Source organism: Poecilia latipinna, unplaced genomic scaffold (genome assembly GCF_001443285.1).
Source record: "Poecilia latipinna isolate Pla-1442-1.1 unplaced genomic scaffold, P_latipinna-1.0 Scaffold17, whole genome shotgun sequence".
NCBI lineage: Eukaryota > Metazoa > Chordata > Actinopteri > Cyprinodontiformes > Poeciliidae > Poecilia > Poecilia latipinna.
The window spans coordinates 483,338-496,718 of record NW_015112633.1 but is presented as its reverse complement, the minus strand read 5'-3'; the positions used below and the strand labels follow the sequence as shown (position 1 = coordinate 496,718).

The 13,381-nt window shown below is 37.8% G+C and overlaps 1 protein-coding gene across 4 annotated transcripts in view; it reads right to left on the bottom strand.

The window, feature by feature from the left end:
* The window catches only part of pard3bb (par-3 family cell polarity regulator beta b), a 241,538-nt gene that overhangs the window by 104,892 nt on the left and 123,265 nt on the right, over positions 1-13,381 (bottom strand). For all 4 annotated transcript variants that reach the window (XM_015034281.1, XM_015034263.1, XM_015034257.1 and 1 more), the window contains 2 exons: positions 9,781-9,996; positions 5,568-5,796 (listed from right to left, as the gene is read on the bottom strand). In XM_015034281.1, coding sequence (XP_014889767.1) covers positions 5,568-5,796; positions 9,781-9,996 — 445 coding nt within the window. The remainder of the gene's footprint in view (positions 1-5,567; positions 5,797-9,780; positions 9,997-13,381) is intronic.

Here is a 13,381-nt window from a genome sequence, read left to right as displayed (position 1 = left end):
TTATTTTATATTGAGGGTACAAAGAATTAGCCAGAAAAGCAATAATTTTCTCTTAGCAAATTTTCTCAGTGCTAAAACCACCATTTACATTTAGTCAAGCCATAGCTGCACCTATAACAGTTACACTAATGCGGCACCTTGATGTGTCAAAACACCAAGAAACATCTTAGTTCAAACACAGACAGAGGATAACCAATCACAAAATATTCATCAGATGATGAGTGCTGCACCATCAACGAAAGGCCATTTTCTGCCATCACCATTTTCATCTATCTACCACACACACATTCAAAAACACAGAGACATACAGTATCTACAGACTTGGGCTAATACGCCTCGCATGAAGCTCAACCATTACGCGGCCCACAATGGAGCTAGTCAGTCCTAATGGGCCCCACCGTGGTGATGGGCTAATAGTCCCAACGATGGAGCACTTTAAGTCTAACAGAGGTGCTGCATTAGGACTGGTAGGAGAGAGTAAAAATAGTGGGTGAGGAGCTAGAAGGAAAAATAAATGGTAGGATGTTAGAGAGAGTGTAATTAGAGTCACCAATGAGAGGAAAAGAAAGAGAGCAGAGTCAAGGCTCAAAGGCTCCTTTGCTTGGTGGCTCCATTCGTAATTGTGCTGCTTTCTGGATTTTTAAGTTTAGCTGAGCCAGTGGCACAAAAACATACAGATATGAACATGCAAAAATAATAATAATAATAAAAAAAAAAAAGAATGACAGAGTGAGCTGTAAGAGCAGCAGTGCTTGATTATATGCCAGCAGGAGACCAAGCATTCATTATCATAGATTCATCATAAATTTGCACTATTTTAAAGCCGAAAATGAGCAGCGGGCACAGATATTTGCAATACATTGCAACAACACAATGCCCTGGCAGGAGCGGCGGCCATCCGTTTATCATTGCTGCCAGACCTTGTCCTTTCCAAGTCTAGGCCATATTATAATTTGTACAGAGGACTCTCTACTTCATTGTGCCTTTCACGTCCACTGGAATGCAAGAGTCAATTATTAATGTAATATCTGATTAACTAAAATACAACTAAGACATGTATTTAAACTTAAGCTTTTAATCTGGACTAAATAGGAAAAGAATTGGAAAAGGGTCACATAATTGTAGCGCAGTTTGGAGAGTGCAAAAACAAACCTCCCATCCCATGAGCAAACTATATAACAACCATCTGACTGTGTGACCAATCATGTTTAATCATCATATGAATATTCATCATGGTGGGATGGTTACCATGGAGTGAGCACACACACACACACACACACACACACACACACGCAGATGATGGGCATATCTGATTGGCAGGTGGCGACAGTTCAGATGACAGAGCCAGCTGTCCACATTAAAGGGCATTTCAAACAAACATTTGGAGTCTGACTTTCATGGCTCAGTTGGAAATTAGAGTTGGGAACCTTTTATTCAATAATGTGAAAGTTTATTTCTAAGAGTTGCTTTTTTGTTGTCAAGCTATAAAAGGTTTCATTAAGTTATCCAACCTTCCTGAATTGTTTTTTCCCCAGCCTGTTTAAGGTCATGCCATAAGATCTTAATTGAATTTAAGTCTGTACTTTGACTCTGGTGTGCTTTGGATCATTGTTATGCTGAATAACTACAACTTTAAGTCACCAACAGAATGCTGAATATTTTTCAGGATTTTGTGCTACAGAGCAGAATTTATGGTTTCATCAGTTTGTCTGTCCTGAAGAAGACTCAGACTTTTCATGATTGACACGTCCATTTAATCAGGGGGGGATTAATTCCTTTTTTTTTTTTTTTTTTCTTTTCCAGGATACTTAGGATAGCTTTTTTTCCCCTTAAAACTGAATAGCAACAAATTTTAAAACAAATGTTTTAAGATTATTCACATTATCTTGGTTTGATATTAAAGCTTGCCTATTTCTGTATGAAAAATATCAAGAAAATCTAAGAAATCTGTAAAGCGGTGAACACTTGTATGATTTTTAGTTCTTTTACCTTCAACTTGGGAAATGCAAATACGATAAAAAAATGCTTTCTGGGTGTCACTGTAAACAGAAATAGATGTCATCATTGCAAACATAACAGTTGCATTTTAGCATATATTCCAATAAGACCAAGTACAACTGAGTACGGTTGAGTAATCCATACTGCCACCCCTCCAGACCATTAGGCCAATCAAAGGTGTCCTCAGATGAATATGACAAATCAGCAGCTCTGCCTGGATTGAACTATACTGAATAGGTCCAATTTGCTTTCTCAGTCTACCACCATTACATGCAATCAAATGCAGATACGGGAGCAGGAGCTGAGGGGAGCAGATGGAGAAGAAAAATTGGAATGATGCAAAGATTAGGAGAGGTGGGTGCTGACAGACAGAGGGAGAGAGGGGGGTGAGGTATGATACCGAAATATGACTAGAGAAGAGAGGAGGACTGAAAGGTTGAGACTATCAGTAGGCTCTTATCGAGACACTCTTATGGTGATGAGTGATGAGGTGTAGAGGAAAGGTCTAAAAATATCACTGGATGTCATATATGGTGTCTTACAGTGCTTGTGGCTGAGTGTGATGGGAAAACAGGTAGTCAGGAGAAAAGATGGAGGTGTATGTTCGAAGACGAAAATGTCATTTATGCATGTAGCATGAGAAAACGGTCATCAACAAAAGTGGTTGGTGCTGCTGCCATAACCGATTTTGGACTCTGGAGCACGTAAAACCTCCTAAGACGATCAAATTTATGTGAGGGGAATGAAGAAATACACCTCATGGTACATCAAGTAATTCAACTAGATTAAAGAGAAAGAAATGAATGCAGGGAGGACCTTTACAGTGCAAAGGTATGTTTTCACCAAATGTCACATGGGATTTTGAAAGAGGAAAACTTCTCATTTTTGATGACTACTGTATCAAATATCTTGCTATTTTCAAAGAGCTAATGTTTTATTTTTGTTTTTAGGTCTTGCAATAAATAAAAACATATGTTGTTAGAAGAAAAAAAAAGGGGATTATATTTCCTTTTAGGGGATGGTTTGGGAAAATAATGCAACTAAAAAGAAAGGTTGTCTCTCACCTAATGGGATGAAAAGTAGGAAATGGATAACTTGCTCTTGTTATTAGTATTTAAAAATATTAGTTGGCAGCTTATGTGGAAGATCTAAAAAGCAATTTGAGGCACTGGTGCAGCAGGTTGCAGATCCCTGATCTAACCTTTATACATTAGAAAATCTAAAAAAAAGAAAAAAAGAAATGTCTGTAGCAGTGTAAAATTGGTGTTGCAATCAAGGTTTGTTTATTTATTTTTTTCTTAAGAGTCCTTAAACAAGCTTTTAACTCATGATAAACTCCTGGTTTATGTCTGATGTCTTTGACCATCATGCAGCCATTTTTTTGCGACCAATTTTTATAAGTCACAGTTTATTTTCCTGAGCATGGCTGACAAAACTGAACTACTATATTTTTCACTCTTTGCAATGACATTCACAGCAAAAAAAAGAAGAAAAAAAAACAAAAAAAACTTACTGGCTGCTGTGGCGTCCTATCAGCGTGATGTGACCTGAACTGCAAGCTGCACTCAGCTGAAACACGTGTTATTGAATTGTGTGATGAACAAATTGAGAAAACTTGTGATAAAACTGTAAACAGGACTTTCTGTCAACAATGGCTTTCCATTTTCCAAAAAGACCTGATGTACGGCGGGTACAGTTAATACGTGTCCTATCAATCGGTTTAGCCATCTAAGCTATGGGTCTCTGCAGGTTATTCAGAGTTGCCAGGCACATCTCTGCTATCTCTCTGATCAATGCTCCCCTTGCGTGACCTGTCAGCGTATGAGGACGGCCATGTTTCGGTCAGTATGCAGCTTCAGAATTCTTAAAGCTCAGAATATGAATGAGAGAAACTATGAGAGAAAGAAGCCAACACTGTTCCAGAAAAGCGCATGAAAACTTATTCAATTAAACTAAATTTGCTCGCATTAGTTTAATTGTCCAATATTTCACTTTAAATAACATGTAATTTTGAGATGAAATCACTGTGATAAAAAGGGACTTTGAAATCTGGAAGTGTTTTTCTGTGTTCTGGTTCAAACGGATTGCTTTTGAAAGCCTGTTTTGAAAGGCTGCAGCTATATTTTGAGTATCAAATTGCATGCAAGTGTTTTTCTTAAGATCGGTATCTATGTAATGGTCATGTGAAACCCCACTTCAAAAACGAGCACAGTGAAGAAAAGAAACAGAAAAACTGTTATGGGGTAGTTTTTTTTTGTTTTTTTTTTAGTTGAAAGCGCAAACTGTTCATTGAAACACTCTGCTCCATTCATGCTGTGTTTCTATGAAGGCTGCATTCACACTGCGAGATAGTGTTAAAGTTAATAACACAAAATAGCTCCCGCAGATAATTTTCACCACCTCTTAAGGAAACTGGGGCACCACTAAGAGTAGTTCGCCTGTACCTGGGAGCAAAAGATAAAGCTTGACAAGGGAAAAAAAGACCTCTGCATTTATGTTGTCTCTTTAGTGTGAGGCAGAGAAAACTGTGCACATAGTTTTCAGTGACAGACTTTATGGATACGATTTTCACATTAAGAATAGATTTGCTGTCAGCTGGAGTCAGCTTGCTGCATTGAGCACAACTCTGACATACTGTCCAGTAAATAAAAACATTCTCCTGAAGTGTCCTTTGTGTTGAACAACAGCCAAAAGTTGAGAAAATTTAAAGGGGAACGTCAGGGCATGGTCCCTGCAAGGTAGGAACAGCTGAAACCAGAAGTTTACAACTACTGCAGGAACAAATTGAACAACGACTTCAAAATCGATCAATAGACGGCGGCATCCATTACTGCTTCCATACACAGTACTCTGCTGTGTGACGGCTTTGTTCTTTTTCTTTCTGCACGGCTCACTTTGAGGTCATAAATTGGATTGAAGGTGAACTTAATTAGTATTATGAATGACCAGGCAAAAAAAAAAAAAAAAAAAAAAAAAATTGGAATTAAGCATCAAGATCTGTTGTATGGACATAGCCTGACTTACCCACTCTGAAGTACTGAATTTAACTTCACACAGTAAAACAAGGTCTACATTAACCCGTTCCATTTAAACGTCTGGATTCAACTGTATATATAAAGCAATATAGAAGAAATATTTTCAGATAGCTTACAAAAATGTGTCTCAATGAAATAAAAAGTGATCAATAAAAATGTCTGCCATTATATGAGGCTCTAAGGCAACCAAACCAAAACAGGCAGGTTTCATCAACAGCTGCTAAACTCCAACAAAAAAAAAAAGACAATGGTATAGTCAAAGTAATCTAAAGTAACAAAAAAGAAAACATGATCCATGCCTTCTGGAGATCTGTACCTTGCTCAAAAGAACATTTAAATGTTGAGAGAGAGCACAAATGATCAATCTTCATCCCTGTGACAGGTGATTGACCGGTCTACCACCTGAGCCAGAGATCTCTTTAAAACATTCTTTAAATGAAAAAATGACGGTTCAGCTTAGTGCTGCTCCATCCAGCTGAGGCTGGAAAAAAGCAAAGAAACTCTGTCAAATGGAAAAAAAATCCAGCTACTCACCTCAGAAGAGCAAAGCCTATTTTCTTGCCCTTCTTTTCCGTTTCCTCCGTCTCTTCTGCTTTCTTCTTCTCCTTTTCTTTCCCTTTCCCTTTATTCTTTTCCTTCTTCTTGGTTTTCTCTTTCTTTTTCTTCTCTTTTTTGGTTTTCTCCTCTGTTTGATCAGCGAGTCCCTGGCGGGATGAACTACTAGCAGGAGTGTCACGGCCTGAACTCAACTCTGAACCTTCATCTGCAGGATTTAACAGGAGGAGAAGAAGACATGAGTGGATTGAAGAACGCTGGAAACAGCAGAAAAAGTTGTTTACACTTCAGCAGTTTTGCTCGTATTATGCCCCACATAATCCCACAGAGTGACAGGAAACAATCAAGGCCATGTAATGGTTACCACAGCAAACATAACAATAAACAATTCAAAGAAAAACTGATTTGCACTCAAGTTTCTCCACTCCACATCTTGACGGGGCATTTATCAACCTCACAGTGAACTAATTAACTCAAAGAAATAAGAACCCAAAGAGGTTCAAAGAATAAACTACAACGCCTCATTAATTCATCAGCAGGCTGAAGGTCTGGCCATGCATAACAATGATCCGTCACACAAACACACACTAAAACACACCGACTATTCATCGGATGGAAAAAGATGACCAAACTCAAATTAGATACTTCAAATTGGATCTAATTTTGTGTGGATATTAACTTCAGGTTTAATTACGAAGACTGTTTGTAGAAAGTAACTGTGTGTGTCATTCGTGTGAGTTCATGTGTTTTTCTTGCCGCAGCGTGAAGCAGAGTGAAACTCTGGAACATTTTAATGACCAAATGTGTGATCCATTTAAATCTAAAATCAGTGGTGGGCGCTGCTAACTGGCAAGTTAGTTATGCTAACCCTAAAGCACTAATCATAAACATTACTTAGCGCATGTAACACATGTCAAAGACACGACATATTGACCTCCACAGGGAAATGAAAATACCGTATAAAAAATAACAATACAGAAAGCTGACTTCACGTCATAAAACTGGCTTCTGTCAAAGTCTTCTACCCTTTCCGACATTAAGGCTCCAAACTGCATCACGCAAACAAAGACATGAGGGATGTTAGTTTGTCGCCATAAAAGTTGGATCAGATTTTGTGAGTTTGGCTGATGATCTTACAAAAGAAGGAAAACACCTCAAAACCTCAGGAGGAAGCTGTGATGCTGATGGACTCATGGAGACGTTAGGGCTCCATACAGAGCATGCAACCATGGTAGCTGACAAACTTGGAGCAAAATTTATTTTCAAAGAAATAAATGAACTGGATGATGAACTTGTTTTAATAGCAACAAAAGAATCTGTAATGTATTACAGCCTTGCAGCCTTGATTGTACTACTTAAGTATAAATCATTCAACAGTCTCCCATCATCTTGAGCTATTTTATTTAGCTTAAACAGCAGTGAAACTTTGGTTTAGGAGTCGGTAGTTACTTTTACTACTGGATTATGTGGAAGGAACATTACAAAATCAATCCTGCTCTCTCCATCCATGTATCCATATATCCATCTATCTATTTACATATCTTATTTCATGACTTAATTATGAACATTATTTGCAAATCTGTCCCACACTGTCTTCAATGCGCATCGAAGTGTGTGCTGGTTGTGATTTCATCACGTTAAATAACAAACGTGTCTGAATCGGTGCAGACACGTTACCGAAGCAGCACAAAGCAAGGGTAGAACTGGCTTCTGATCAGCTGTTCTGAGAAATCCCATGAATCAAATGATGAAACAAATCTGTGACAGCTCTGTACAGGCTTACTGTAGCTGCAATGCAGAGCCATTCTATTTTCTTTTTTTTGTTTGTTTTAATTTCTAAGCCAAATGAATGCGAAAGGATTTGAGCTGCAGCTGCTGCCTGATTGTATATTGGTATTTTAACTGCTCCCAACCGCAGAGTTTACTTTAACACAGTGCAGTGTGTCTGTTGGCTTCAAGTGACTTTTTGGAGTAACTGTAGAAGGACTTTCAGCATTTATGGGGTGACAGATGGCATCTCAGGAAAAATGTTTTTGTTGGGTTGAAAACTCGGTTACTATGGTTCATTTGAACAAGCTGGAGTGACAAAACTACAAAATACTGATCGACAGCGACCCAAGCAGGTGCTCTGCCATTGCCTGCTTGGGCCGCTGATATAAACAGCTCTGGCGGCACTTGCATTAAATGCTCATCTAAGCTAATGTATAAAATATATCTTATTAAAACAAATTCATACCAGAATCTGATCAGTATTTTCACAAACCAGGGGGACCTTTCTGCACTGACAGTAGTAATATGTGAAGCAGTCAGGCATTCTGGCAGACATGACACAGCGCTGCCCCTGACAATACATTTGGCAGTTTCAAGTAAAACAACAAACACTTCTGTCCAGGAGAAAACAACACGTGAAATTCAGTAGACGATGCACAATTAAAGTAATTTTAAAACCTACTAAGCTTATCTGACAACAAAGTAACAGTCTATCAGACACGGACATTTGGAAAAAAAAAGTAAATACAAAGAATGAAAGATACTCAGTGCTTCACAGAAGTGCGCTGTGTCAAATATCAGCAACTTTGAAAGTGCTGAACAGTTAGAAAGACGGTGACAGATGTGGCCACTGCATGTGTGGTGTTGACATGCCCTATTACTCTTATCCTGTGTGAGCGTAGTGATCTGAAACAGGCCAACTCATTACTGTGGTGGTGACTGATAAGAGTTAGCTGCTAATAATGCAGCTGGGAATTGAATATGTGTTGATGTTTTGAGGCATGAGGCGCCTGCTGCAAGACTCTTGTCACACTTTGTTGGAGAAAATGCGATCCAGAAACGCCTCGCGCGTGGAGGTAAGCTGAGAATGCATCAATCACCGGGTGGAAAAATTCACCTAAAGGCACCGAAGATGAATGCGAGCGATTAGATGCAAAATTTAAAGATAGAAATCTCTGTTACTTTGGAAATGGGGACCTATGAGGTGCTTTGAAAACGCATCTCAGAGAGTGAAGTCGAACAACTTTTCCCACTGACAATAAAGTTAAAAAGCAGCAGCAAGGGAAGTAACAGTGATTAAATGAATCAGAAGCAAAATAATAATAATAATTTGAGTAAAATGCATTATATTATTTTCTGTATAATTTACATGTTCTTCGTTTACTTAGTAAAAAGTTATTTTTACTTGCCTTTTTTTGGCAAAGGTAAACTTGTTTCAGATAAGTTCAGGGCTGAAGATGTCTCTAAAAGAGAGATATCTTGAAAATGAGATCTGGATCTCAATGGGGTTTACCTGGTTAAATAAAGGAATATATATATTCCTTTATTTAATTATATTCCTTTATTTAATATATATATATATATATATATATAAAAGCTGGAGTAAAATTTTAACATTTTAATGAAAATAACAGCCTCCAACAGTGAAAAGCACAGTGAAGGGGAGAAAGATGAAACTGGTCTCAGACAAGGTGGAATTAAATTAAATACAAAAGAAAATCTTGTGTAAACATTTTCATGCCTAAACAGCTGAAAACAAAATCTCGATTAAACTGTGATTTGATGTGGCAATTTGCAAAGTGTGAAAGAAAAGCTTCCTTCTTTTCTAAATATCCACATGTCACTGTTAGTATGACTTTTCTCAGTTTCAATCTCATGTCAACCTTATTTTTTGCTGATGGATTCACAAAGCTGTAATTATGTGAGTAATAGATCAGTAATAATAAAAAAAACATTTCCAAAATACTAATTTTAAGTACCAAAGAAAATTATGTTACTAGTTGGTTTTTTACAAGTTTATCTTTTTTATTGTGACATATTATCAATAAATGCCCATTTTATTAGACATTGTGAGTGCTATGTAATTTCAGCATATTAATGCAGAAGGCACATATTACCCAATTATTATAATTATTATCAAATAATACTACATTATTAACATTTTTTTACCAGCTGTTACTTTCAGGTGACACCATACTTAAAAAAATTATAACATCTACCTGTTATTAAATTCCATTACCAAACAATTAGTCCGTTAATAACATCTAATTAAATGCTGCTCTGCACATTACAGTATCATTATTATTATTATTATTATACATATTATTACAATGCTGTAATAGAAAGTGCTGCCAGTAAATATTGACTGTACAAGTCCAAAACATTATGTGGCAAAAAACACATATTGCCACATAACTCTTACCATCATCATCTTCAGCTGGGCCATCATAGGATTTATCGATAGCTGCCCTGAAGCTCTCATTGCATCCTCTTCCTCTGACCATATTTGGGCGAGGGCGGTGGAAAGGGAGCATTTCGTTTTTCTTGTTGACCTCCGACATGGCCGTCTGGAGGCTCTCCAACGAACTGGACTTCTTCAAACCAAGAGTTGGGCCGAGTTCGATAGGCGTACATGGAGCTGGTGGAAACCAGAAACAAGTTGTCACAGAAGACAAAGAACTCAAATACCATGGGGACGAAAGTGCAAATGCTTTGTTTCAGTCTTATGCAATCAAACATCCTTGAATTAGAACATTGCTGTGATTAGGGTAAATACCCAAGTTGATTATGACTGGAACCTAAAAAGAACATTACATGGCTGAACTCTGGAGAACAGAGAGCAGAAAAAAAAAGTATGATGTACTGAAATGTACAGTTGTTGGGGTTGTGATGGATTCCAGGTTGGCTTCACAGTTGTTGGCTCTCTATCCATCATCTCAGGTCTGGTGTAGGGAAAGACGTATTACTAAAGGAGGGAGGGATCAAGCCCAGAGGTTGATAAAGAGCTTTACGATGACAGAAGCATGTTGGAAGTATTCACAGGATAGAAACCAGACATGCTGTGGAGCTACACTTTCAAATATAAAAAAACGAGTGAAAAAAAAATATTTTTAATTAATAAAATCCAGTTTTGTGGATTGAAGCTAACAAAGAAGGATAAGGGTGACGGGACTGGTACCATGCACCATGCACAACATCTAAGACACTGATGATATCTGAGATAGGGAAAAAATGGACAGCACAGAGGGTGACACAGGGGGAGAGCAAATTAAATTTCCTGCAGGGAATATCACCAGGGAAAACCCAGGTGGCAGGAAAGAGAGAGGAGAAAAATGGAAGACGAAAAGAGGAAAGCTGGGCCAGCTGCCAGCTCAAAATACTAGTAATCCTCTCTCTCACACACACACACACACACACACACACACACACCACACACTTTGGATTCCTTGCTGGCTCTAGCTTGTCGATATGATGCCACTTTGATTCATGATAGCTAAACTTGCATCACTTTAGCTAATGATTCCCTATACACACTGATGGTTGTGTGTGTGTGAGAGAGAGAGACAGAGAGAAAGCTCTGAGAGCGAAGGAGATGAGATGGCTGATGTGACTTCCACATCTATTTAAACAACCATTAACCAAAGCTAGAATCACACAAAGAGTAATAACAAACAGTAAAAGTATGCACATGCATAATGCAGGCCTGCTTCTCAAAGCCACGGACAAAGGCCACAGAGTGTGAGGCTCTCATCCATAAACACACTCCACATGTCACTCAGAGGCAGGCTGCTTTATTAAATACCTAAGTGACTGCTAAAGGCAACTGCAATCACTGGGTTTTATTTAAGGGTATTGGAGTAAAAGAGCCTGAATACAAATGCATGATAAACTTTTCAGATTGTTTTTTTTTCTAAAAAATCTTTGTAAACAATGTTTTTTTTTCTTTCCATTTCACTTTTATGCATTACATAAAACAATAAAATGCACTGAAATACAAGCAGTGGAATTTGTTATTTGTTATGAGATTTTTTTTTTTTTTTTTTTTTAAAAGAAGGGGTTCAGTCCTCAACTTTGGAGACCAACTGTGAGTAAATTCAGGAACTCCCAGCATGTTAACTGACGTCTGCATCGAAATCCAGAGAAGGATTGGGTTTTTCCTCACAAGTCACGTGATGTTTGGTTGGTTAATCGAGGAGTAAACACAAAACATTTCCTACATCCCGACACACAGGGAGATCGTTGACCATTCACTCACACACTCTCACTCTCGCTCAAACATTTCTGCTGTGAGAAGCAGGATTTGTGTCAGAAATGTAATTACTGTGGCACAACTGCAAAAAGATAGTATTAAGCAGCTTTTAGAGAGAGGGAGGGACGACAAGAAAGACAAGGATACCAAAATGGTTTTGGGGGAGATCGGCAGAGTCAGAAAGTGGGGTAAAGATCAACACAACTCTGAGAGATGGGTACAGAAAAACAGAGACACCGATCCTGGGAATGAACAGATGGGAGCGATTATAGGGCAACAACAAATAGAGGGGAAAAAAGGGAAAAGAACAACTACAAACAAAACATAAATGAAAAATGAAAAAAGAAAGCCACAAAGAGAAAGAGAGAGAGAGAGAGAGAGAATGCCAAGTGATCCCAAAGCTACTTTGTTGGCAGAAAAAGCAGTGGGCTACTTTCAAAGTCAAAATTACACCAAGGAGCAGCTTATCAGCAGGCTTCAGCTTACAAAGCCAGCAGACTTACCAACAACCCCAACTTCTGGAGCACTAAACACACTGGGGCCCCAAATAAAGACGGGACTATTTTTATCTCCTTAACTATACATGTGCAGTAATAAAGGGAGAAGATTGGTGTTTTAGTTGGGATAAAATTCAGCTGCCATTGCTGTCTTTAGAGTAGAAATCCCTCAGCGTTACAGGCTAATATTTATGAAATACATCACGTTCCTTATACAACCCAACCCAGTCGTGGAATGTTCTGAAAGACATATACACAAAATTCCTCGCATAATAAACAATGGAACTATGTATTCAGTGTAATGACATGGCTGTTTACTTGAAATGATTTAGGTGTAAATATTTGACAGTTTGCATGTGTGTATCTGATGTGTATCTGATGTGTATCTGATGTATATCTGATGTGTATCTGATGTGTATCTGATGTGTATCTGATGTATATCTGATGTGTATCTGATGTGTATCTGATGTGTATCTGATGTGTAATAATGTCGGATGTGGAGAAGAGTTCCTGAAGTGCTTTCAACTTCCAAACAGGAATCAAGTTTGATGTTCCACATGTCCGCCTAATAATTGTTGAAGCAACATAAAAAGTTTAAAAGGCAAAGAGGCTACCAAAAACTTTCCTATAAATTACAAATTCTGCTGATTTCAATCAATCAGTTAGATTTCTAGCATCACCCACTTTTAGCTTTTAATCATTGTTAATAAAAGAAAAAAAATGTCCAGAGGAGTAAATTATTGCCCAAAAAGGAACTTTTGAGATTCATTTCACATATTTTCAAAACTTCTTTAAGAAGATTCTTCTTCTTGAAAAGTCAGGCATTGCAAATAAAAGGACAATTTCCTAACGTTACAATGGAGTCATTTTGCTCAGATTTTGAGAGAGGAATGGCTACCTTCATTCTTAAACAAGGAGCACTTGCTTTTATTGATTTTTTTTTTTTTTTTTCCCCCCAGAAAATAACTGATCACACTGATTGAACTCTGCACTGCTAATATTTTGGAAATTCACCTTTTAATTAACGAGTCAACTGCAAAAAATCAGCAGCATGTCATGGCTGTTGGGTGTATTGGTTTGCTATTATGCTACTATGGCTAAAAAGAAAAAAAGAAAACACACCATCTATAAATATAAAAAACAGAAACACCGATTGATCTGGTTAGTGATGTCGGACTGCTATTATTTTGAACACAACTATGCCTGCCAGGCAATTAATCACAATCTCAAAGACCAGAAGAACTGTACATTTATTCTGAAGATATCGACTTCCCTCA